The sequence below is a fragment of the Schistocerca serialis genome, chromosome 3, assembly GCF_023864345.2.
Source record: "Schistocerca serialis cubense isolate TAMUIC-IGC-003099 chromosome 3, iqSchSeri2.2, whole genome shotgun sequence".
NCBI classification, from domain to species: Eukaryota; Metazoa; Arthropoda; class Insecta; order Orthoptera; family Acrididae; genus Schistocerca; species Schistocerca serialis.
Genome location: NC_064640.1, coordinates 273,604,169 through 273,631,626, shown reverse-complemented (window position 1 = coordinate 273,631,626; position 27,458 = coordinate 273,604,169). Strand labels below are relative to the sequence as shown.

General features: G+C 41.7%; 1 protein-coding gene across 1 annotated transcript in view; it reads left to right on the top strand.

Annotated features, from left to right (window-relative positions):
- The first annotated feature begins 2,393 nt into the window (after positions 1-2,393).
- The window catches only part of LOC126470049 (uncharacterized), a 68,574-nt gene continuing 43,509 nt past the window's right edge, over positions 2,394-27,458 (top strand). Inside the window, exons 1-2 of the mRNA XM_050097550.1 lie at positions 2,394-2,570; positions 3,335-3,556. Of these exons, the coding sequence (XP_049953507.1) occupies positions 2,499-2,570; positions 3,335-3,556 (294 nt within the window). The 5' untranslated portion in view covers positions 2,394-2,498. The remainder of the gene's footprint in view (positions 2,571-3,334; positions 3,557-27,458) is intronic.

The window sequence follows — 27,458 nt, the reverse complement described above, 5'->3', positions numbered from 1 at the left end:
TAAATAAACTTAATATATGTAGTCAAAAAGCCAGTCATATTTGATTTGTGAGAGCAAGGATTGCTTACATTATGGGTTGTATGTAGGAAATAGCTCCTTAGTGTGATGTGACAGCTGTTAAACTCAAAATCAGTTATTTTAAATGCCTATATCAACGAATAGAGTAAAATTCTAAACTCTTGGAAGAGTGTCGACTCTGCAGATGATTTTTACATGCCAACTGTTGGTTGGTTTGCTGCCGCAGCGAACATTTTCGTCTCCGAGTGTTATTTCTTTTATAAATGCGTTTTTTACCCTTGATTTATCCTTGTGCAAAATCTGTTTTCGGATCCAAAGTTTTGGTTTCATGTTCCTTGTATTTCACTCTTGTCGCAGTTATAATGCCATAACCTGTACTATCTATATTCACACTCGCTCATATGATTTCAATTGACATCGTATCGAAAGCTGTGCAAGTACATAGGATTTGTGGCGTTCTGTGTGAATGGAAGCTCACGATGCCACTACAGAAGACTACAAGCTGTGGCGCCACATTAGTTGCGCGTGTGAACCGCACTTACATCTTCGTGGATACTTCGCAAGCCAGCGTACGGTGCATGACGGACGGTACCCTGTGCATTACTTGTCATTTCTTTTCCTGTTCCACTCGCAGATAGAGGGAGGGAAAAGTAACTATCTATATGCCTCCGTATGAGCCCTAATTTCTTGTATCTTTTCTTCGAGGTCTTTACGCGCAATGTATGTTGCCGGCCGCGGTGGTCTAGTGGTTCTAGGCGTTCAGTCCGGAACCGCGCGACTGCTTCGGTCGCAGGTTCGAATCCTGCCTCGGGCATGGATGTGTGTGCTGTCCTTAGGTTAGTTAGGTTTAAGTAGTTCTAAGTTCTAGGGGACTGATGACCACAGCTGTTTAGTCCCATAGTGCTCAGAGCCATTTGAACCAATGTATGTTGGCAACAGTAGAATCGTTCGGCAATCAGTTTCTAACTTTCTTAACTTATACGTAAAGCCTAGTTTACACGACAACACTAGGTTGCAGGAAACTGCGCTACCGGCCACGGTTCATGCACGCCGAGCGTTTGCGCAACTCGTCGGTGAACTAAACAGTTTCGGCGTGTTCCAACTTTGGCGACACTAATTGCATGGGTTTTGACGTTATGTGTGTGCGTAGAATGTAGGCAAACTGAAGTATGAAGTGGGGAACGGGGAATAATGTTCGCTTTTTGTATATATATGCTTTGCATAGTTGTTTGTGGGATTTCATTGATGCTGATTACAAAAAGAAGCAACATATTGCTGCTCCTGAGACCGTCATGTGCGATCAGAACATAGATAGTTTGACAATATCTGAGCTGCAGGGCAAAATTTATTGGATTAGGAGCACATATACAACTGAATTAAGAAAAATACAACCAACTGTAATTCTAGCTGAAGAAATGCTCTTGTCTACAAGACTAAAATACCAAAGGCTACGCAAATCAGGAAGCTACATTCTTTATTCAATATTCATCCATTTAAAACGTCGCAGCAGTGCTCCCCATTCACATATGTCTGAAGTTTAACATTTTTCCATCTTCAAGAGAATAGTTTGCAAACCATTACCTTCTTAAATGCGGCCTGCTTCGAATATTTACTGCTGTTAATGTTAATAATTATTGGTGTTAATCAAACAGCGTCATCACCAACTGAAACAGCATCTTATAACATGCCGAGTGTTCTTGATTGTAATGCATGCAATGTGATACGTATTTTCAGTTCTGGCGACAGTGCTTCATGCTTTACAGTATCTTTATTCCGTATCATATAATTAACTTTATTTAGAAGAAACGTTAAGAGTTCTGGCGACATTCTAAGATAATTAAAGGCACTTCTTGGGTCTTCCATTACAACTTATTTCAGCAAGGATGCTGAGCAACCGAGCTGACGCCTTTTCTTGATCCAGGCACGAATCGAATCACTTTTCTTATTTTTATCTTATGCAGCGATTCCACACAACAAGCTTTAACTCCATCACAACTCGTGCGACGTGGAGCTGCCAAAACTTTCATTTTAGACACGACTCAGGAACCTACAAAACGACGAAACTGAAATAAATACTGGTTTCACCGTATCTACAGTCAAATATGAAACTATTTGCGTGTAACTCATTCCACGCAACGAGTGGCGCAACCCAATGTCGTCATGTAAATTAGGCATAACAGTTTGCAACTAGGGTGCTTCCACATTTAAGTTGACGTATGCAATGGGTGGTGCAGATGTGCACGTGTAAATGATTGATGCCAGCTTTACATGGGCCTTGATCTACTTACATTGTTGTGTTCAGAGACATTTTGCCGTTACGCCAGTTGTCTAATATCAAAGATTCTAATTTTACACATATGCATCTGCTGTCGTTGAAACGTTTCAAACGAGATTCATTTGTTACGCGCGAAAGTGGTGTGTTATTGATATAGTGTTTGATTTGCTGTTGGAGTAGTGGGTGTGTATGCCAAGAAATAACTATGACTGTAACAAACTTAGCTTTGAGTAAAGAGGTTGAAAGCAATAACATGTTCCTGACGCCGGCTGCGAAGGTAAGTAGTATTTATGTTGAAGAAATTATTTTCCTTTGCTTATAGTTGTGTTGAAAGAAGTGTGCGTATGTTTAATTGTTACTGTTTTATTTCACAGCTTCTGTGGAGGTAACTATTAAGATACATCATATCCGTATGTTAGTGCAAAATGTATTAATTTTTTCTTTTTTAAAAGGAAAATACTTAAACCATAAAAGGTGAAATGTGCCAACGTTGTGTTAATTTTTGTATCGTAAATCGTCCCAAAGAGATGCGTCTTTGAGTTATATTTAATGCACCACATAATTCTTGTGTGGTATATGAGTAATAAAAGCGGACCGAAGACACTTCGTATTGGATTGAACTTAATGATGGCAAAGTGTCGTATTTGGTGATTTTCGTATTTATTCTTGCATGTATTGAAAATATACCGTTTCGATGCAAAGACGCATTATAGGCCTCTCAGAATCACATCATTTTTTGTACAATTTATCGTACTAAAATTTTGAGGAGTACAACGCCGGCCCATCATACAGCTACCATTGTTTTGTGAACTAGACACAGTTTAAATCTTTTATGATGATAAAAGTGGATAACCTTCAGGAATATGATTAAATTTACGAAGCTGAAGTAGAGGACTGGTATTGTGTTGATGTGTGATTATTCTTTTTGTCTAGTATTGCAGGCCGATGTTTGTTGATTTCATGCTCAACGGTCATTGGACTGCCTGCTATGTCACCAATACTGTTGTTAACTAGAGATCTCTGTGAATTGTCTGCTTCCAGAAAAAAGGAAAAATTGGCGCTAAAAAGAAACAAGTGCAAATTGAACCACCTCCACCACCCAAAAAACCTGAGAAGAAAGTACCAGAGGGGAGAAAATATGCACAGATTGCACCAGAATCTATTAAAATTAAGGGTGAATGTGTTGGAGTTGATGACTTGGATGATGCCGTAGCAAAAGCTTTGAGTGAAGAAGTTAGTTACAGGCTAAGGGAAATTATTTCAGTAAGTTTACTTTCATTTTTTTGCATGTTCCATGAATCATGTTTTTGAGAATTTGTCATTAGGTTTATAAGTAGCGAAAATTTCCTCTGAAAATACAGTTTTATGCTGGTCATATACATAACTGGTTTTTTGTTTAAATTTAAAACTAAATTTGATGTAACATAACCACCAACAGCTGTTTATTCAGAAATTCATCTATGGACCAGGGAAAGAGTTGTCAAGGGTAGCTAATTTCAATTTTTTCAGAGCTTGCACCTCTAATTCATTTCTCTGCCCTCCTTCACAATAGAAGGAAGTGTGCAATGATTTTCACTCTAGTGATGATTTACTAATATGGATAAACCTTCCAGGCAGAACAGTGCCCAGAACCACACCCAGATAGGTGCTCTGCAACTGGACATTGTACAGTCAAGTGCAATGGGACATTGTACAGTCAAGGAGCTGTGTTTTAAATATAGAGGCAACGTTGAGAATTAGATGGCTCACATCACTAGCAAAATCCACTATGCTGCTGATGCATCAATGCTATAGTCTTCAGTTCAGCTTAAAAGACATCCTGTTTCATGGTATTGTGGAGAATGCTATTATGTCATGATATGTAATGCCCGTGGGACTGGACGCTATGTTGGATGATGGTGGTTGGTCATCAAGGTCAGGATCTTGATGGACCACCATGCCTTGGTGGGGGTTAGCAGTGAATAGGTGTGAGGTGGTGTATCTGTCACCCAAAAGGCACTAAAGAAACATCATTAACAAAGTAAAAAATTTATTGTTCAAAGATGCACAACTCTCTTGACTCACAGAGTGCTTGCAGTGCCCATGGGGCAGAGGTGGCACATGCTGTGCTGTAATTCACTAATGCCTGGGATGCAATGCACTGTAGCAGCTGCAGTGGGAGCCATAGAGTCAGCACCCAGCAATGTCCTGGGGTTGCTAGCCACATGTCCTGGGGTTGCTAGCCACATCCATTATTGTCCACACTCTCCAGCTCCAACTTGCACGCAGCTTCAGAGAGTGGGTAATCAGGGCACTCTCGATCATACCATAGACAGTGCCCTGAGAGACACTCACCAAATCTGCCTGGAGTGCATGTACCCATGCTGAGTTATGCTACAGCCCCATTATGAGACAGATGAGCAATGTCAGAGTCTCCCTACAGGAGCAGAGGAGAGTGGCAGCAACACCATAGCTCCACAGTGATGGGTGGTGGTGCTGTGCCGTGACTCAAGGTGGCAATGCCCCTCACAGGTGGGAATTTTTGCACTACCAGGGATCGTAGATGAGCAGGAGATAAACCAACATTGGTCCAACCTCCATGCTGGATGGCTGCAACTGAGTAGATGCCAGACTATCATAGGTCCCTGCTCTGAGCTCATCAACTATAGAATAACATAATTCCACTGGAATGGAAGTAATATTTACATAGAGCTGGCCCATGTACTTTGCCATGGTCTGGCAGGCATAACATCAGCTGGCCTGCTTTTCTTGTGTAGTTAGCTTTTCTGGCCGCCCTAATTGCAGTTGAAAGATGACTCAACTTCGTCTTTCAGGAGGGGCCACGGACATACACTCCTGGAAATGGAAAAAAGAACACATTGACACCGGTGTGTCAGACCCACCATACTTGCTCCGGACACTGCGAGAGGGCTGTACAAGCAATGATCACACGCACGGCACAGCGGTGTTGGCCGTCGAATGGCGCTAGCTGCGCAGCATTTGTGCACCGCCGCCGTCAGTGTCAGCCAGTTTGCCGTGGCATACGGAGCTCCATCGCAATCTTTAACACTGGTAGCATGCCACGACAGCGTGGACGTGAACCGTATGTGCAGTTGACGGACTTTGAGCGAGGGCGTATAGTGGGCATGCGGGAGGCCGGGTGGACGTACCGCCGAATTGCTCAACACGTGGGGCGTGAGGTCTCCACAGTACATCGATGTTGTCGCCAGTGGTCGGCGGAAGGTGCACGTGCCCGTCGACCTGGGACCGGACCGCAGCGACGCACGGATGCACGCCAAGACCGTAGGATCCTACGCAGTGCCGTAGGGGACCGCACCGCCACTTCCCAGCAAATTAGGGACACTGTTGCTCCTGGGGTATCGGCAAGGACCATTCGCAACCATCTCCATGAAGCTGGGCTACGGTCCCGCACACCGTTAGGCCGTCTTCCGCTCACGCCCCAACACCGTGCAGCCCGCCTCCAGAGGTGTCGCGACAGGCGTGAATGGAGGAACGAATGGAGACGTGTCGTCTTCAGCGATGAGAGTCGCTTCTGCCTTGGTGCCAATGATGGTCGTATGCGTGTTTGGCGCCGTGCAGGTGAGCGCCACAATTAGGACTGCATACGACCGAGGCACACAGGGCCAACACCCGGCATCATGGTGTGGGGAGCGATCTCCTACACTGGCCGTACACCACTGGTGATCGTCGAGGGGACACTGAATAGTGCACGGTACATCCAAACCGTCATCGAACCCATCGTTCTACCATTCCTAGACCGGCAAGGGAACTTGCTGTTCCAAACAGGACAATGCACGTCCGCATGTATCCCGTGCCACCCAACGTGCTCTAGAAGGTGTAAGTCAACTACCCTGGCCAGCAAGATCTCCGGATCTGTCCCCCATTGAGCATGTTTGGGACTGGATGAAGCGTCGTCTCACGCGGTCTGCACGTCCAGCACGAGCGCTGGTCCAACTGAGGCGCCAGGTGGAAATGGCATGGCAAGCCGTTCCACAGGACTACATCCAGCATCTCTACGATCGTCTCCATGGGAGAATAGCAGCCTGCATTGCTGCGAAAGGTGGATATACACTGTACTAGTGCCGACATTGTGCATGCTCTGTTGCCTGTGTCTCTGTGCCTGTGGTTCTGTCAGTGTGATCATGTGATGTATCTGACCCCAGGAATGTGTCAATAAAGTTTCCCCTTCCTGGGACAATGAATTCACGGTGTTCTTATTTCAATTTCCAGGAGTGTATTTTGCAGAGTTAGTATACTGAATAGTTATTCTTGCATATGACTTACACCTGCTTACATCACTGTGTGTAGTCAGCACAATGATGGAACCCTCCTCTCTCTATCTTGTCATTCTACTATATTGGCACTGTGGGCATCCAGCTTGTATGACATGTAGCAATTAACTCGATCTTGCAACCATATTCCATATAACGTGTGAGCAGTCCTTCCATGTTGGCATTCCGCCCAGAGAGATGTAGGAAAACCTGGAGTATCACACTCACCCTGGACATTCTCAGTGATACATCATGAGGGAAAAAGGAATTTGTGTCATTTCCCCTTCCTCTTTCAGAAAGCTCATGTGCATGGTTCATCATATACTAACAAAGGCTAAGAATGCTCCCTACACACAAAGCGCATCCCCCCCCCCCCCCCACACACACACACACAAAAAAAAACAATGTGTATTAACAAAAATAAACCCACAACATCCCTAAACAAATCAATAAACAACATTAATACACATTTTACCTTTAACAGACACACAAAGCAGATTAAACGCTACTCATTGGTGTGTTCTAATTGGGTAACATATCTTGCATGCACTCTGTTCACTCATTCTTTGTTCCTCCGTTTTTCAGATTGAGTGTCCTGCACTAGGGATGATACAGATACTTGCAGCAAAACATCTACAGTCCCTTTAAATGGCTTCCTATGCTCCACATGAAAAGAAGTTTTTGTTAGTAGCTGCACCCTGACATTGACAGGTGGTATTACTTCCTTGGTACCAGGTCATTTTTTTTACCCCAGCCTTAGGTGCATAGGAATTTGTCACTAAAACCCATTGTCCCACACTGTTCTGTAATAACTTACACAAACATTGCTCTTGGAGGTAGACGTCCCAATTGTCAAGATGGATGTTCATGTAATGACTCAGCATCCTTGAAATCAGGTGATGCGTGTGTTCCATTTCCCATTTGATTGATGGTGGAAGGAACTAGTCCAAGGATTGTGAATGAGCAACAACTTGCGTAGCACTTTCATTAACTCAATCATAAAATTAATGCCCTGATCCATGATTATGGTATCAGAAATGCCAAATTTAAGCAACCAGTTGTTCACCATAGCTTGCACTACTGTACTTGCTTGCTGGTCTGGAATAGCATCCTTTGTGAGAAAATGTGAAAAATGATCTATCTTGGTCAATAAGTTATGGTTACCTATAGGTGTATGATTAAATAGGGTCATAAAATCCATCCCCAGCAATTTGAATGGTTTGGGTGCTTCTGGTATCTTCTGTAATAGGATTCATGGTGACAGATAGGCACGTTGTTCTCCATCAAAACTTTTCAACCTGTCATCACAGTTGCTTGCCATCTGCCATGACCGGCTAAAATATGGTCATGTACTTGCTTTAATACTTCATGCCTAAAAGCTACAAGTACTACCACAACTGGTCTGCCTTTCATCACTGTGCACAGCAACCCTTTGTGTGTCGTAAATTGTGACTGTGACCTAAATAGTTGGCAGTCAGTGTCAGCTGCTTTGGCCTGTTGCCGTTCAGCAATGTTCCTACCAAATGCGTGCAGAACTTTAACCTACCTACTCAAATTATCAGCATTAGTATGCTTTTCCCCAAGTTTTTGTACCAACTTATAAAATTTACTCAACTTCAGAGCTCACCACATCAGTTGATCCTGGCAGATCCTTTAGCCCAGCCACCACTTTACACGCCATGGTCTGTTACAGCTTTAATCTTTACGCCATACAAGTAACAATGGAAATACATCTCATCATAAATAACTGCCAACATTTCCTTTTCTGTGGTAGAATAATTCTGCTCTGCTTTATTCAGCTGTCTCGGCATATGTGCCACTGGATGCTCTTTGCCATCCACATTTTGGCTAAGAATTTCATTCCGGATGTGGAAAGGGTGCTTCCAGATGCCATGAGATGTACAGGTGTTGACTCATGTCGGTACCAATGATGTGTGTCACTTTTGACTGGAGGAGATTCTCTTTGGTTTTGGGTGGCTAGTGGGAATAGTAAAGACTGTCAGTCTTGCTCGCGAGATTAAAGCAGGGCTCACCATCTGCAGCATTGTCAGTAGAACCAGCTGTGGTCCTTTGGTGTAGAGCCATGTGGAGGGTTCAGATCAGAGGCTCAGGCAGTTCTCTGACCATGTAGGTTGCTGATTATTTGACATGTGCCATCGGGTGGTGGGTTTCCATGTTCCGCTTAATAGGTCAGCAGTCCACTACATACAGGAAGTGGCTGCATGGGTAGCGGGGGCTGTATGGAAGGGACTGGGCGGTTTTAGGTTAGAGGGTCTCAGGAAATCACAGAAAGGGCGTCCATCTAAAAGAGGCACGGAAAACACAGTAAGGTAGTTGTAGAAATGGTCAGTATTGTAGTTGTAAATTGTAGTAGCTGTGTTGGGTTGTTTCACTGACCCTCGACTCAGAAGATACAGCTGCTGAACAGTTCAAAGAAAACTTGAGTCTCATTTCAAATAGGTACCCCACTCATACAATTATAGTCAGTGGTGACTACAATCTACCCTCAATATGTTGGAAAAGTTTACATTTAAAGCTGGTGGCAGGCATAAAAGTCATCCGAAATTGTACTGAATGCTTTCTCAGAAAATTATTTTAAACAGTTAGTTCATGAGCCCACTCGAAGCATAAATGGTTGCGAAAGCATACTTGACCTCTTAGCAACAAATAATCCTGGACATATAGGGAGTATCGTGACGATTACAGGGATTAGTGACCACAAGGCCGTTGCTGCTAGGCTGAATACCGTAACACCTACAATCATCAAAAAGAAACACAAAGTATATCTATTTAAAAAAGCTGATAAAAATACCCTTAACACCTTTTTAAGAGACAGTCATCACTCCTTCCGATGTGATCATGTAAGTGTTGTGGAATGTTTTCAGAGAGATAGTATCGACAGCAATTGAGAGGTATATACCACATAAATTAATAAGTGATGGTACTTATCCCCCATCGTACACAAAACGGGTCAGATCATTGTTGCAGGAGCAATGGAAAAAGCATGCCAAATTTAAAAGAATGCAAAATCCCCAAGATTGGCAAAGTTTTACAGAAGTTATAAATATTGCATGTACTTCAATGCGAGATGCTTTTAATAATTTCCACAATTAAATTCTGTCTCAAAATCTGGCAGAACACCTAAAGAGATTCTGGTCATACATAAAGCACACCAGTAGCAAGATGCAATCAATACCTTCACTGCGCGATAACAACGGTGAAGTCACTGATGACAGTGCCACTAAAGCAGAGTTATTAAACACGGTTTTCCGAAACTCCTTCACCAAAGAAGATGAAGTAAATATTCCTGAATTCCAATCAAGAACAATTGCCAAGATAAGAAACATAGAAGTAGATATTCTCGGTGTAGCAAAGCAGCTATAATAATAATAATAATGGCGTGTGACGAGGGCCTCCCGTCGGGTAGACCGCTCGCCTGGTGCAAGTCTTTCGATTTGACGCCACTTCGAAATCACTTAATAAAGGCAAGACCTCCAGTCCAGATTGTATACCAGTCAGGTTCCTTTTAGAGTATGCTGAGACAATAGCTCCATATTTAGCAATTATATACAACTGCTTGCTCACCAAAAGATCCATACCTAAATACTGGAAAATTCTTAAGTCACACCAATACCCAAAAAGAGAAGTAGGAGTAATCCATTGAATTACAGGTCCATATCACTAACGTCGATTTGCAGCAGGGTTTTGGAACGCATACTGTGTTTGAACATTATGAAGTACCTTGAGGGAAATGATTTATTGACACATAATCAGCACAGATTCAGAAAATATTTTTCTTGTGAAACAGAAGGCTTTTGACACAGTTCCTCACAAGCATCGTCTAACCAAACTGCGCCCCTATGGAATATCGCCTCAGTTATGGGACTGGATTCATAATTTCCTGTCAGAAAGATCACAGTTTGTAGTAATAGACAGAAAGTCATCGAGTAAAACAGAAGTAATATCCGGCATTGCCCAAGGAAGTGTTAAAAGTCCTCTGTTGTTCCTGATCTATATTAACGACATAGGAGACAATCTGAGTAGCCGTCTTAGATTGTTTGCAGCTAATGCTGTCATTTACTGTCTTGTAAAGTTATCAGATAGCAAACACAAACTGCAAAATGATTTAGAGAAGATACCTCTTTGTTGCGAAAAGTGGCAATTGATCCTGAATAAAGAAAAGTGTGAAGTATTCACATGAGTACTAAAAGAAATCCACTAAATTTCGATTACATGATAAGTCACACAAATCTGAAGGCTGTAAATTCAGCTAAATACTTAGGGATTGCAATTACAAATAACCTAAATTGGAACATTCACATAGATAATGTTGTGGGTAGAGCAAACCAAAGACTGTGATTCATTGGCCGAACACTTAGAAGGTGCAACAGATCTACTAAAGAGACTGCTTACACCACACTTTTCTGCCCTCTTCTTGAGTATTGCTGTGTGGTGTGAGATCTACAACGGGTGGGACTGACGGATGACATCAAAAAGCTTAAAAGAAGGGCAGCTCGTTTTGTATTATCGCAAAATAGAGGAGATAGTGCCACAGACATGACATGTGAATTGGATTGGCAATCATCAAAACACAGGCTTTTTCATTGAGACGGGATCTCCTCGTGAAATTTCAATCACCAGTTTTCTCCTCTGATTGTGAAAACATTCTTTTGGCACCCACCTACATAAGGAGAAATGATCATCATGACAAAATGCACACCATTAGAGAGTGGAACAGTAGAGAGACAGCTTGAAGGTTGTTCATTGAACCCTGTGCCAGGCACTTTATTATGAATAGCAGAGTAATCACGTAGATGTAGACACAGATTTAGAACACATCCAATCACCAGACTACTCACGTCACACAGTAAAATAAATTCACTGCTAAAATCTGGAAGCCCCAATACCAGACTCATGGTGAATGCCTGTTCCAAATCCTAAAATGCAGTTTCATGGCAACTGAGCACTGATTTTTCCCAACAGATGATTTCAGAAAATATGTTAACATATTTCATATAATAATTGCAAAGCCCAAGGAATGACTGTGAAGCTGTTAAGTTGTCTGTGGTGGCACAAAATCACAGACAGCAGAAATCAAACGTGGATCGGATCTGACACCCTCCTGACTAATCACATGACTGAAGTAATTCGCCTGTGTTACAATGAAGTGACACTTACCCACAGTGAGTGTCACCATGCAGCACATACCATATTGTACACTTCATCCAGTTGCTGCACATGCTCCTCCATATCTTTCGAAAATACGGTGATATCATTGAGATAAACCATACTCTGCTTCAGTTTCAATCTTCTGAGCATTCCATCTAATAGCCTTTGAAAGGTTGCTGGTGCATTCTTAAGACCAAATGACATCCAGTGCTATTGACAATGGTCCCAAGATGCCATATCAGGACCGTCTACCAGAACCACCTCCAACTGATGATAACCATTTCTCCAATCCATTGTTGAGAAATATTCACAGTGACCCAAGTTTTCCAGTCTAGTTTACATTTAGTATAGAATATATGTCTGTAATATTCCTTGCATTCAGGTAATGGTAATTGCAACAAATCTATGTTTTTTTGTACCATCTGCTGACTTCATTGGTACAATTACGACACTTGCTCACAATGAACTGTCGCTATGCTCAATGATACAATTAGTTAACTGCTGATCAGTAAAATCTTCCATTTCTGGTCACAAGTGCCTCAGGATTTCATACGGTTTTCTGTACACAGAAGCATTACTACCTGTTATATTCTGTGCTATGGTTCCTCTTGATTAAACGGATCAGCAAATCTTAATTGCAGAGCTATAGCAGAGTCATCTTTCCAAACTGTGTGTTTCACTTTGTCACTCAGTGCAGACATAGTGTTGTCTTGCTTGTGACCAAGGCCTCCTTCCGACCTATCGAGTACTCATCTTCATTCAGAATAGCCAAACTGGCAACTAGTAACCCCACTGGCAGACTCATTTTGCTCATACCAAAATTGTCTTTACTCACTGGAACAATGTTATCTCCGTCTACTTATCTTGCGTGTACTGCAATCCTATGCACAAAGAAATGTGAAACATCCAAATTATCATTGCATTCTACAATGCACAACATTTCACTCAGGAGGTATACACCCACACTAACTCAGAATAACTTTCCTGTGGCTCTTGGCACTATCATCTGAATTGATTTACAGTGTATGTGTCTGTATTCTATTTTGTGCCTCATTCATGATAGGTGAACCTTGCGGCGATGTAACACTAGCAGTGGTCATTCTGAGCTTAAACAGTGTTCCGCAGAGTTCAATATGTTTCTGTGATGAGGCAACACCTCTATGTACTGTTGAAAGTTCCTTGCTCCAATACTGAAATTGAGCAATGCTGATCCCAGTGATGCACATCATTACCACCCACTCCACATGACCTATATCATGGAGTCCTCAGCATCCTCCTACCTAGAAGGTCTTGACTGACTACTGACAAAAGCTCCTGCATCCACCAAAAAAAACTTTTATTCTGTTCCTTTAACTAAGCCCACCAAGCCACATTCCACCTCTGCAATGGGAGCATCATCAGATGGTTAAGGAATTCTCACTAGTGTTTAATGAGTGTTTCTTCTGACGCCGTCCATTCCTCTTTTCATTATGATGCATGCGCAGTGGCCCACTACCCCACACCCTTAACACCAGTGTTGTTGACATTACTTCTTAACATAGCCCGTAGTCCACATCTATAACACTTTCACAACAGGAAAATTGTCCTGTTTATCCTATCCCTGTGTCACAATATCAACTTCAAGATGTTTAACCACCATCTAAATCTTTCAGGTTTACCTTTGTAATCCTCTTCAATGTATCTGTCGGCAATTCTCTTAAATACACATCCAGTGCCCTGTTTTCAGCTTCTTATAAAATGACTTTACCCACCTCCACATTTTGCATTACTTCTTAGTTACTTGTATTGGCTTTCCCGATTCTGTCCAAAAATGCTTGCAATGATTCATTATGTTTTTGGGGTAGACCATTAAATTTCTCCCTGAAAATCCTTATCTTTTTGTTTGTGGTACCACTGATAAAGCCTCTTTTGCAATTGCTCAAACATCTGTGCCCTACCCAATCCCTCGTGGTACATAACGTATGATTTGGCCATATTTAGGCATGTTTCAGCCGACCAATTCCATAGCTTTGCAACGACCTTCAGATCACCAATAAGTACTGACACATCCTCAGTCGACTTACGAGTGAAAGGTGTCATGGGGTTAGAACTAACAGAATCTGCTGAAGGAATGGGTACAGAAAATAATGTTTTCACCTCCACCAGCTCAGTGTGCCTGTGCCCACCTACAGTTTGGTGACTGCCTACATGGCTATGCAACACGTTACAGTTCTGCAGTGCAATTACTTGCTTCTGTGGGGCATCAGTTGCCTCCCACTTAGTCACTGTTCGTGTTTCCGACATTTGTTTAATCTCCATCAAACATTAAAATAGCAGAAAAAATAGGTTAACACACACAAAACTGTGGTACAAAGTACACTAGTTCTTTCACCGTATTGTGACCCAACAAGATTCAGAGCACTGACACACTTCTACATGTGCTACATACAGCTGACATGTATGCATGGCAACTAGAGTTCAGCTAAAATTACAAAATGGACACTAGAGATGGGCAAACTGAAACACGTAACTGTTATGAAACAGTACAATGTAATGTTTCGATACGCTGTTTCGAAACAGTGGAACAGTTTGTGTTTTGTAATTTAATAAACCTACACATTTTATCATCTTGAATGTCTAATGTATAAGTATGTCCATATAAACACGAATGAGGTGCGAGAGCGCTAATCATATCGCAGAAAGTATGAAACTATCACTTAAGCGTCTTGGCAGTTTCGTATTTCATGCAGCAAATGCGTTGCTTTCGTATCGTGTGACTTTCATACTTTTCAATTGGCTGAGGACAGCCATAGCTGAAGACAGAAGAACCACCACGAACGGAACTGGAGGTGGGAGCAAACTGCAGAAACAACGGATATGCTACTGGGATTCCCACATTCCGTTAGTATAGGTAATATACCAATCCTACTAATTTCCATGCACACAAAGGGAATCATTGTGGATAATAGGCACAGTGACTATAGCCTTACAAATAATGCCAAATAATTCGAATAAATAACAAAATATAACAGAAAAAATTTTGTCTTTCAAGGTGTTTCGAACCGTTACTATAAATTCACCATGCTTCCCAGCCCTTCCCGTTCACCATTACATTATCAGTGATATGGCAAACAGATTGCTTGCAATTATACCTACATCAAATTTGTATATATGTCTAATAACTGTCACATTACACCTTTTTTTTTATTCACAATGTTGTAGGCTTACTTGCGTTTCTTAATATGATTACTGTACATGAACAGAGAAGCGTATGTTATAAAAAAGTGTAATTTAACTGAATGATTTTCACGTATTTATTATTTTGAATGTGAATAGTATGTGTTGTTTGATTGTTTGGTTAGTGTTTATAAAGCAGATGTTACGCCATTTCGGGATAGGACAGTCAGCTAGAAACGAAGCTTTATTTTCGGATATCTTAAGCTTCATGGTATTGCTTGTCAAAAAGATTTCGACACTCTTGAAAGTGTTTCACGAAGTGGTATATTGTGTTTCAGTACCTGTGCCGAGCCCAAATCTCGTCCGACACAGAGTGGAATGAAACCTCACTGTTTCGATACAATTAGTCCGTTCCAAGCACAGGTGGACTGAAACAGCCTTATTTTGAAACAACAATACAGTTTCTGTGTCTGGCTCGAGATCAAATCTGGTCCGGTTATCAGAGACAGGGGCGGAATGAAACACTACCGTTTCGAAACAGTGAACCACAGCCGTTCCGAAACACTGAAACAGTTCCACGTATCGATACGCTGTATCGAAACATAGAAACAGTGGCCAAGTCTAATGGGCACATCACATGTTGCAAGTAATGCCTCTAAATTGAGACAAGTCCACAGGTTCCTGCGGCTTGATGAATCACTTTTTTCAATTTTTATGACAATTGTGGCACCCTACCGTGCTTGTAAACAAAAGAAGCAAAAAAGGCCGATACAATAAGCAACCATACACCACCTTGGACTTTTGACCTGTAAGAGGCTGCTGCTAAAGTCAAGTTGCCAGACCAAGCTGAACCTCCCAACACTGGATACCATTGTGTCAGATTGGACCACTTCTGGTAGCAAATGTAATTCCATGTCCTGGGACATGTGTAATTGTGCTGAGTTATGCTGCAGCATCCTGTCAGGAGAAAGGTGAGCAACATTGGAGTCTGCCTGCAGCTACTAGCAACAGCACACCCCTACAATGATTGATGATGGTCTTCTGCATGGACCCGCTGGTTAGGCCACCAGAAAGCCCACTGAAATATGGCGCCCACAGGTCTCCATCAGTCTTGATGCAGATGATCACACTGCAGTTCATGGTGGCAATTTCCACCAGGTAGGACATGCTGCTCCATCAGATATTGTAGGCAGCTAGATGAGAAGGAAATAGACCAACATAGGTCCAGCCTCCAAGCCAGATGGCTGCCAACTGACGAGGAACCAATTTAGTATGAAGCCACAAGTTCAATCTTTAGTAAGGCTCATTGGAAAGTGTTGGGTTAACAATTATGATAGGAAAAAAATACGTTTCACAGACAGGGAAAAAACAAACAGCCGGAGGCTGAATTTGTCCAGTGGTTCCAGGTGGTACGACTTGCAATGTCACACACTTTTCAGGAGAGATAGATTGCTCTAAAGGAGTATGGTTTTTATACACAGATTAGGAATCAAGCAAAAGCAAGTTATTTTGACCAGCTCTTGGCCAAAAGCAGTGCTGACACGATATTTGTAGATCTATTACACCAATTGTTTCACTCTTCCTTGCTGTGATATAAATATTCCCTAGAACCCTTGCAAGATCATACACATGAGAAAGAATCTTAGGGGGCAGAACACCTCCATCTTCTCAAAGCACAATAAATAAATTTCCAGCCAATTTACCATCCAGATTAACGGTCAGCATAATTGCTAACGCATGCGTTAAGGCATTGATGTTTGTTGATCTTGATACAACTCTCTCGGTACCACCGATTGCCAGTGTTCCTTTCAAATGTATTCCGCGTTGAAATCCCCATTGGTTGGAGTTGAAAACAAATTCCTTACTGAATGATGGGATGAGTTTGTTCGCATTATCTACAAGTTTTCATGCCAGTTATGCAGTTTGCTGTGCATTGCCAAGTTGACACTTTGTTTGAAATTTTGGTATCCTACGTCTTCCCATTGCACTGATGTTATGCAACTATTCCCTGCTTCCCTCAAAATTGGTATAATCTATGTCGTGCGTCATTTGATGTGCATAATGTAGTAGGTCACTATTGTGCAATTGTAAATTGTATTGAGCATCCATGAAATGCACAACACCTGTTTTTGTAACAAGTTCACCTTGTACTTCCTTGAATATCTGTAGTTTTTATTATGTACTACATGGTCATATTACTGTGGACTTATTTGAAATCTGTTCGTAATTGTTTTCTTACTATGCTGTGGATGATCTTACATTTACATAATTATGTTTAGTATCCACTCCTTGGACAATGATTGTCCATTACTACATTTCACTGGAGACAGGATTTCTGGATTCCTGTCTGACAAGGATGATGAACTACGTGGCTTGACACCTGTTTCAGTATCACTTTCACTTGTTAAGTACGTATCATGTACATTGTCTTCACAGTGGATTGTATACAACCCTACACATTCCACTGACGTGTCTTTCAGAAACGCTAATATTTTATGTGCTATTTCTTTCTCTGCAAAATTCTTTGCATACCTGTCTGACAAAATGTCAGCTTTGGCATTTGTAGTAGATATAATGCAATGTTATCTTTTTTATAATTGCCATTGCTGTTTTTTGTATCAACACCACTAGAACTGTATCACTGTTGTGAGTTATTAGTCAACTAAGCAATTCAACTACACTACATTGTATCATGCTGTGCTCACCATTGTATACATTCAGTCCTGCCCCCTGTTGTCATTAGCAGCCAATAGTGTGGTTCCATGGTAAACAGCATGTGGCACGTCGAGTGCCGTAAACATCATTGGTTTTCTGCGAACTCAAACTCAAGGGATTTTTTGTGAGTGGGTGCAGACTGAGACAAGTCCCTCCTCTGGGCTTGTCAGCTACAGGATAACATACTTTCACTAGAAAAGGAGTAATATACAGGGTGTTACAAAAAGGTACGGCCAAACTTTCAGGAAAAATTCCTCACACACAAATAAAGAAAAGATGTTATATGGACATGGGTCCGGAAACGCTTAATTTCCATGTTAGAGCTCATTTTAGTTTCATCAGTATGTACTGTACTTCCTCGATTCACTGCCAGTTGGCCCAATTGAAGGAAGGTAATGTTGACTTCGGTGCTTGTGTTGACATGCGACTCATTGCTCTACAGTACTAGCATCAAGCACATCAGTACGTAGCATCAACAGGTTAGTGTTCATCACGAACGTGGTTTTGGAGTCAGTGCAATGTTTACAAATGCGGAGTTGGCAGATGCCCATTTGATGTATGGATTAGCACGGGGCAATAGCCGTGGTGCGGTACGTTTGTATCGAGACAGATTTCCAGAACGAAGGTGTCCCGACAGGAAGACGTTCGAAGCAATTGATCGGCGTCTTAGGGAGCACGGAACATTCGAGCCTATGACTCGCGACTGGGTAAGACCTAGAACGACGAGGACACCTGCAATGGATGAGGCAATTCTTCGTGCAGTTGACGATAACCCTAATGTCAGCGTCAGAGAAGTTGGTGCTGTACAAGGTAACGTTGACCACGTCACTGTATGGAGAGTGCTACGGGAGAACCAGTTGTTTTCGTACCGTGTACAGCGTGTGGAGGTACTATCAGCAGCTGATTGGCCTCCACGGGTACACTTCTGTGAATGGTTCATCCAACAATGTGTCAATCCTCATTTCAGTGCAAATGTTCTCTTTACAGCTGAGGCTTCATTCCGACGTGATCAAATTGTAAATTTTCACAATCAACATGTGTGTGTTGACGAGAATCCGCACGCAATTGTGCAATCACGTCATCAACACAGATTTTCTGTGAATGTTTGGGCAGTCATTGTTGGTGATGTCTTGTTTGGGCCCCATGTTCTTCCACCAATGCTCAATGGAACATGTTATCATGATTTCATATGGGGTACTCTACCTGTGCTGCTAGAACATGTGCCTTTACAAGTACGACACAACATGTGGTTCATGCACAATGGAGCTCCTGCACATTTCAGTCGAAGTGTTTGTACGCTTTTCAACAACAGATTCGGTGACCAATGGATTGATAGAGGCGGACCAATTCCATGGCCTCCACGCTTTCCTGACCTCAACCCTCTTGACTTTCATTTATGGGGGCATTTGAAAGCTCTTGTCTACGCAACCCCGGTACAAAATGTTGAGACTCTTCGTGCTCGTATTGTGGACGGCTGTGATACAATACGCCATTCTCCAGGGCTGCATCACCACATTAGGGATTCCATGCGACGGAGGGTGGATGCATGTATCCTCGCTAACGGAGGACATTTTGAACATTTCCTGTAACAAAGTGTTTGAAGTCACGTTGGTAAGTTCTGTTGCTGTGTGTTTCCATTCCATGATTAATGTGATTTGAAGAGAAGTAATAAAATGAGGTCTAACATGGAAAGTAAGCGTTTCCGGACCCATGTCCACATAACATATTTTCTTTCTTTGTGTGTGAGGAATGTTTCCTGAAAGTTTGGCCATACCTTTTTGTAACACCCTGTATACACATGGCTGGCCTGTGTGCTTTGCCATTGTGAGGCAGCCAGGGCCCCACCTGGCCGCCTTTTCTTGTTTGGTTGCCGTAGTTGCAGCTGGAAGATTATAACACTACCAGCTTCTATTGCTATAGCTATTGACCGCTAATGTTACTCCTATGACAGGAATTTAATTTTGGTTGTTAACATGTGCTAATGGTTAAGGTATCGGGCTATGCTTAGTTATCTAAAAGATTGTGTTTTGATAGGAAGTAATAGTTGAACTGGTGGGAATTGAACAAAGGTTCTGGCGGTATCTAAAGGAAAGAAAAATGTTTGCTAGGCTAATTAGCCAAGCTGGTACCAAGAAATTTTAATTTTCATTTAGTAAATTAATTATTTTATGTGGCTTTAGTTGGTACTACTCTGTTCTGCAAAAAGGATGTGATAAAGCAGCTCAGTGGAACAATTCTGGGAACAGTAATTTACCATGAGTAACACAGATGGAATCTTAGAAGTGTTTAGGCCACAAACTGGTACTCACTAACATTAACTGTCTGTATTCAGAATAAGAAAGCTAATATTCATTACAAGAAATCAATTACTGTTGGTGGAGCAGAACTAATATGGATAGGAGGAGGTATTACCATTCAATTAATTAAAAACACCTATATAATGCAGACCTATAACCTGTTATGATAAACGATGTAGTTTATGTTGTAACCTTGTAGTTTGAGCACACAAATCAAACAGTGCATGATACAAGTGACTCCACGGCCAGCCTAGAGAGTTCGCCTCAGCCTGGACAGACTGTGCCATGTGCGCAAACAGCCCAATATAAGACCTTGATCTGTTTTATACTTCATTCACTGTTATTGTGAATCTCTTCCTGTGGGAACAGAAAAAAATCTTTGTCGGTATTACATCTGAGTATGTGTTTATACAACATTACAACATACTTGGTGATGAGTGCAGTATTCTGCTCACCGTGTTTATTTTCTTTGGTTTGATATATAGCCAACATGTCAGTGGAAGTAGTTCTTCAAACCCTTGTTGAACAACAAACTCTCACCGAACAACAGTGAGCCCTCACTGAGCAATAACATGCTCTCGCCATGGCACTATCTGTGGAAGATTGGAACGCATATGAAAAACGCCTTCAGCGACATTTTCAAGCTGTTGGAGTCGCCGACCCCAACTTCTCCTAGGCTTTATTTTTATCGTGGATTTCTGCTTGTGTTTATCACCTATTTGTGTCAACTAGCTCCTTTTCCTGAACCTGATAGTCTCCCTTTTTATGAAATGTGTCAATTGCTCTCTAATTATCATTGCGATCATACTCGTGTAAAGCCCTACCATTGTCAAAAGAAGCCACAACAGTCGTACAGAGCTTGGCCAATGGAACTTCATGGGCCCATTGTTGCCAATTTGTTACTGAGGCCAATGGGTCTCATATGCTGATTGGATGGTTCATGATGCTATAAGACGCCTCGCCTTTAATAGTGAAGTTCATGAACTTGCTTTACAATGTGCAAATCAATCTCCCACAGGTGTTCTGAACATTGCTAGCTCTTTTGAAATATCTAGGGCAGTAGGAAATCAGATAGAAGCATGGTGTGAAGTAGCGGCCGCTGCTGCCTATACTCCTTGGCTGCCGTCAGTTAGCTCAAGGGGGGAACACGGCGTCATGCTAAGCAGCAGTATTGGCAGGCAGTGTCACAACAGCAGCTGGGGCAGTATTCTTCTCTTCCATCGTGCCCTTAGTGTTTTGCTCAGCATGTGGCCATGTGTCCTAAGTGTTGGACGACATGCAACCATTGTAAAACAGAAAAAGGGACATATTGTGTGTGTGTGTGTGTGTGTGTGTGTGTGTGTGCGCGTGTGTGCGTGCGTGTGTGCGTGCGCGTGCGTGTGTGTGTGTGTGTGCGCGCAACTCTCAACCTTCTTCACCAGACATGAACAGTGAACAGTGCTTTCTAACTGATGGTAGCCCAAACTAACTCTACACTGAAGTATGCATGATGGACACGATGTTAAAAATGCAAGTGAACGTCGGTGCAGCAGTGACATTATTAAATTCACAAACCTATGTGTCTCTTTCATCAGTTGATGAATTACAACAAACGACTACTAGCTATATTGGTACAGTTTTCTACTTCCATGGTGTACAAAGCAGTTGTTCAGCCATTGACCTTTTTAGTGGTGGATAATGCCAACACTGAAAACTAATTTGGGTTAGAAGCCTTCAAAATTTTTGGATTCTCTATTTCTGATGAAGTGCACCTGGTATCAGATCAAGTTCCGTACCAACTATTGGACGTGCTCTGCTGGGAATATTCCTCACCGTTTTTAGAGGATTTATAGTATGCTACTGATTTCAAGTTTCACATCACAATGAAACTGACAGTGCATCCTAAGTCAAATTGGAACTAAATCAACTTATATCTTTTGAGTGTTATCATGCCTGTCTTCTCTAGTGAATGGTCTACCCCATTGATAACTGTCCTAAACCCTAACAGCAATCTTCGGCTCTCTGGTGATTTGAAAGTGTCTTTAAATTCAGTCTGTTATTCATACCTATCCCTTACGCTGTCCGGATGAACTCATGAGACAGCTTTCCATGGGCTAATATTTTTCCAAAATAACTTGTCAGAATCCTACTCACAACTGCCTGCCTCTGGATGATGATTCCAAACACGCCCTTGCAGTGAATAGCCCCTTCAGGTTATGTCACTACTAGTGTCTGCCATTTGGCGTGTCTAGCATTCCTGCCATTTTCCAATGATTTTTGGAGCAAGTCGCAGCCTCGATGCTGGGATGCGTAAACTACCTGGATGAAAGTGTGTTCTCAGGTTCCTCAGCAGATGAACATTTGCAGAACCTTTGTGCCTTGTTTATGGTGCTACGCGCTGACAGTTTGAAATGTAACTTGAACAAATTACAATTTTTTCAGCGCTCTATCTCTGTTTTGAAGTCTCAAATGTCGGTGTCAAGTCTTTATGCCAAAATGTCAATGCTATTAAGCTTTGCTGTGTCCTACGTGTGTCAGAGAGTTGCAAATCTTTGTAGGGAAGATTGCATACTACCATAAATTTCTTCCTGGTGCAGCCACATTGACCCAGTCACTTCGTGCTTTTCACTTGTTGCCTGCCTGCAAGCGTGCTTGCACCTTGCTAAGGTCAAAATTACACAAGCACTTTGCTTGGTTAGCTACCAACATATTGTTTTGGCCACAGATGCCTCCCAGTGTGGCCTCGGGACTGTTCGTGAACACAAATATGCGGATAACTCCAAACGCCCCATTGCGTAAACATCCAAAACTCTGAATCGTGCAGCAGCACTACTCGCAGATAGAAAAAGATGTCCTCGCTATAGTGTACGCACTCAAAAAATTTCATGTTTTACTATACAATTCTAAATTTAATTTGATTACTGATCATAAACCTCCGGTTTCTTTACCGAACAAAGTGGCCTAACACCTGGTATGCTGGGCGCTCTTATTGTCACACTATAATCGTGAGATTAATTTCCGTCTCACAGCACAACATGCTAATGCGTATGCTCCTTCTCGATTGCCAACTGGCCTGAATCCATAATTTGATCAGGATGAACAGTTGTGTTTTGATTTAGACATCCGAGCCCAAAGCACCGTGGGTGATTTTCCCATTACCAGTTCTCTGATTTCGGTGGCTGTTGTGGTTGATTCTGTCTTGCCACATTGTTCAATTTGTCCAGCACGGCTGGCCAGATAAACCACAACTCCAAGTGTTGGATCCTTGACGCATTTATTATGCTCTCTGCCACCGCCTCTCGGATTTTTGAATGTGTTACTGTTGGCTACTAGAGTGTTGGCACCCAGGATTGTGATCCTGTCTGCATTGCAGCGGAATGTCATGTGCCTTCTCCACCTGAATCTTCTAGGTATGTTTCTCATACAAAATTGCTGACCCGTCGTCACACATTTTGGAAGGGTGTTGACCATGAGACCTTGTGCATTGTCAGCCTGCCTGCAGGCCCCATGCATCAGGTGGCACCACAGGCCTGCCCCACCTACCCTCCTCCCCATTGCACCCCTGGGAGCATATTCATGTTGGTTTTGTGGGTCTGTTCCCTAACTCCTTTTGACCTGTAGTATCAGATTCTTGCTCAAAGTTCCCTTGTGTGGTTCATTGCGTGTCCACCGCAGCTGCAGTCACTGCCCTCTCAAAGATTTTTTCCTTAGAAGGACTGTCATATAAGTGTGTGATGGACAATGGCCCACAGTTTGTGTCTCAAGATTTTGAAGATCTTGGTACAAAGAGTGGCATCAGGCTAGTTACGGTCCCTACCTTTCATTCTCAGTCCACTGGAGAGGTGGAGTGGCTGGTCAGCGCATTCAAAACCCAGATTGAAAAATATATTACTCAAAATTATTCCATGAGTTCTTGAGTTCATGAGTTCATATAGATTCACTCCTGTCTGTGACGGCAAGCCAGTGGAGCTGCTTCACGGCTGCCAGCCCCATACACTGCTTCATCTGCTCTGGCCAACACTTGGCCACCTGCCGGTGTCTGCATCAGAGTGATTTCATCAGGACTCAGTCTTCTGGGCCGATAGGTGTGGCCAACATCCTAAGTGGATACCAGTGGTTATCCACCTTGGCCTATGACACCATCTGTGCAGTGTGGGCACCTCCTATGGCTTATGTCACAACACTACGACAAGCTCTGTCCACAAATGACTGACTGCCCAGCAGATAGCCGTCCACCCCGTGCCCACCGTCAATCATCCGTGCCCCGTGCCGGCCACCACAGTGTCGTCTATACCTCCTCCTGCTCCTGTGCCATTTTTGACTCCATCTCCACAGCCCCTTTCGCCACCACCTTCTCTGCTACTCCATCGCTGAGTGCCTGCCCCGATATGGACATTGCTACAGCACCATCATCACGAGTGCTCCATTACAGCCTCTTGCAGAGCAGTGTGTGCCATGCCTGTTCGTGCCTGCACCATTTTATACCATATTCTCCTGTGATAACATAACACCTCGATACCTGCTCCAGCAGTCATCACCGATTGATGAAGACATGGACATCTCCACAGTGAACACTTCCTCCAAGGGGGAAGGAGTATTTTAACCTTATAGTGTGAGCACACATAATTAAACAGCACATGGCAGAAGTGCCTCCATAACCGGCCTAGATAGGTCACCTCACAACCTGGACAGATGGCGCAGCCTATGCCGTGTGCATAGCAGTCCAATATAAGTCCAATGGTTAGGCCCTCAGCCTCACTTGCTTATCATATACTCATGTACAAAACTGTGTATTGATGTGTTCTATATTTGTGAGACCTTGCACTGTTCTGTGCTTCATACAGTGGTATTGTGAATCCCATTCTGTGGAAGTAGAAAAAATCTTGGTTGGTGTTATGCTTGAGGTTGTGTCTGTACAACATTACAACAGTTTGTATACATTTCCTTTGGGAGCATATACTTCTTTGTACTAAGCAGATCATAAATGAAACAAGGGCTCTTTGTATCTGTTATGGTCTGTAACTTGAACTATTCACTTATGAAAATTTATGTGGAGTATTTCAGCAACAAAATTGTACACAAAAGAAATTTACTTCTCCACAAAAGTCAGTGAATCCACTTAAGGCAAGGATTACTTTGCAGTTCAGTAAAGCAGATACTCAGATGTATTGAATCACTGGTAAAAGAATCCCGTGTAGGTAAATGACTAAGGAATACTACATGGTTCTCAACACCAAGTTTAACTAGAAATAATTATTATTTGCACATAAAACAAATAACTGGTCAATACAAACAATTGCATTACTAAATTTTTACTTGAAATGCAGATGGTTTCAGTGGTTATCTTCCGTAGCTAAAGTGGAGACAGCAAATGTACTCGTGGCTGTTACTGTACAAAGACTTTGAAAATTATCCTCTTTGCACCAGATTTTTCTAATTAAGAGCCAACGAATAAATGCCATGAATAATTAGCCAGAACTCTTCCACATTGAAGGCATTATTGCTCAGTCTTGCTGCTTTGCTTGCCTCCTTCAACATATGAGATGTGAACAGTTTGCAAGATAGCCACCAACTGACTGTGCCACAAATACTTCTTGTGGTTCTGCCACTAAATCCTCCTTTTCTATTCCCGCCATGTGTGTTTTCATAGCAGTGGTATTGTCCTCCAGGTTTTACATAAGTACAAACCTATGTTCCCTATGCATTAACTGCCTCTACAAATACTGTTTCAACATTTCAGTATTTGTACAGAATATATTTTTTTTAATTACATGCATACATTAATTATAGTGATACATATTGATAGAAAATATGATGAAACATTTGCATAGCTGCTTAACCAAAGAACACAGTGACAAAAATGTCACACTAAGCATAGGAAGACAAAGACAATACATGATATAGGTATAGTCGATGTTGTTCACATGTGTTAAAAGGTGACTTAATCTTGCCTTTTAGGAGTGGTGGTGGACGTATTTTGCAGTCACTATACTGAAAAACTACTCATGCATCTGAGTTACGCCACTTTGTATGGCCAGCACAATTATGGCATCCTCCTTTTCTATCATGTCATTTTGCTGCATTGGCAATTTGTGGACGTAGCTGCCATCTATGGAATTTCACCTGGCTGCTGCATACTGAACTGTGTTGCTCCGTTGCTCATCTCTTGCATTACCTGGGGAAGACTTCAAAATTTATACTCAACGACATAAGGTTGTCAGTCTGTTGTGTTTCAGAAGGTAGGTGGTTGGCTCTATAAAGATCCAAGTGCAGATCACCTGCAGGTAACCTCACACCCTTTCACTGATAGAGGTGGTGTAGTGGCTTGCACAGTGGACTTACTTTTAGGATGATAGCAGTTCAGATCCCCTTCTAGTCATCCAGAATTAAGTTTCGATAATTATGTTAAATTGCTTAAGGCAAACTGTCATTAAGATAGCAAAGCCTCGTATGTTTTGCATGGAAAAAAAAGCTTTCACATACATATATAACATATATATATATATATATATATATATATATATATATATATATATATATATATATATATATATATATTTTCAGTTAATACAAGTCAGTCATGCTACATTAGAGAGATATTGGGTCATAAATTAAAGTGATAATATTTTATGTACATATTATTTGGCAACTTTATGGTATTTATGGCCTTATTAAATAAGAAATGAGGTTTTGTAACAACACATTGTTAACACTCAAGAACTTACAAGCTTATGCACTCAAGTAGTTTTTATGTCATTAATGGAACTGAGCATACAGACTTAAACAACCAGTTTAGTAGCAATTTAAAGCCTTTTTATCAAAAAATAAAAGCTGTGGAGTAGTTCTTTGTGTTTTTTCCTGTACTAGCCTAAAATTATTGTTAAAGAAGACCTTTGTAAAAGTGGTAATCTCGTAGAATAACAGAGTTGAGACACATTAAACAATGGTACTTTTTTTTTTGCAGAAATTGCAACTAGTCCTGTTAACAGAGTTTTTATATCCCTAATGACTGTATTGGAGCATCTTGTAAGTAATTTCTAACCCTCTTCAAATTCCAATTTATATCAAATACCCACAGGTGGATTATACCTCAGAGCCGATATGTCTGCAACACCTGAATATCTTACTTTACTCCTTGGACAAATTCGTTTATGGTATGGAACTTCAAAGATGTTTTTTAAAAAGTCATGATATACACATTATACTCTGTACTGGCCCTGTTTATCACACCTTGCTTCTTTTAACACAATTGCATAATTAGTTGGAAATATAGACAATGTTCCTCTTTCTGTATTGACTTCTGTGTGCACAGCCACATTCCACTTGTATGTGTCCTTCACGTAAATAGTTCTGAATGATGATTGTACCACTTGCTAAGCTGTAATTTTGCAACACATTTCAAAGAAGGGCATTTCAGTTCTAAGATTAACACTAATCACTATATAATACTTTAGTTTTACTTTTCTTTCATTCTTTTATTTCAGTGCATAAAAAATCTGTAATGAAAGCTGAAAACACATTAGCCATCTTCATTATTTATGGCAAATAAAACATATAACTGAAACACGTCTAAATTAT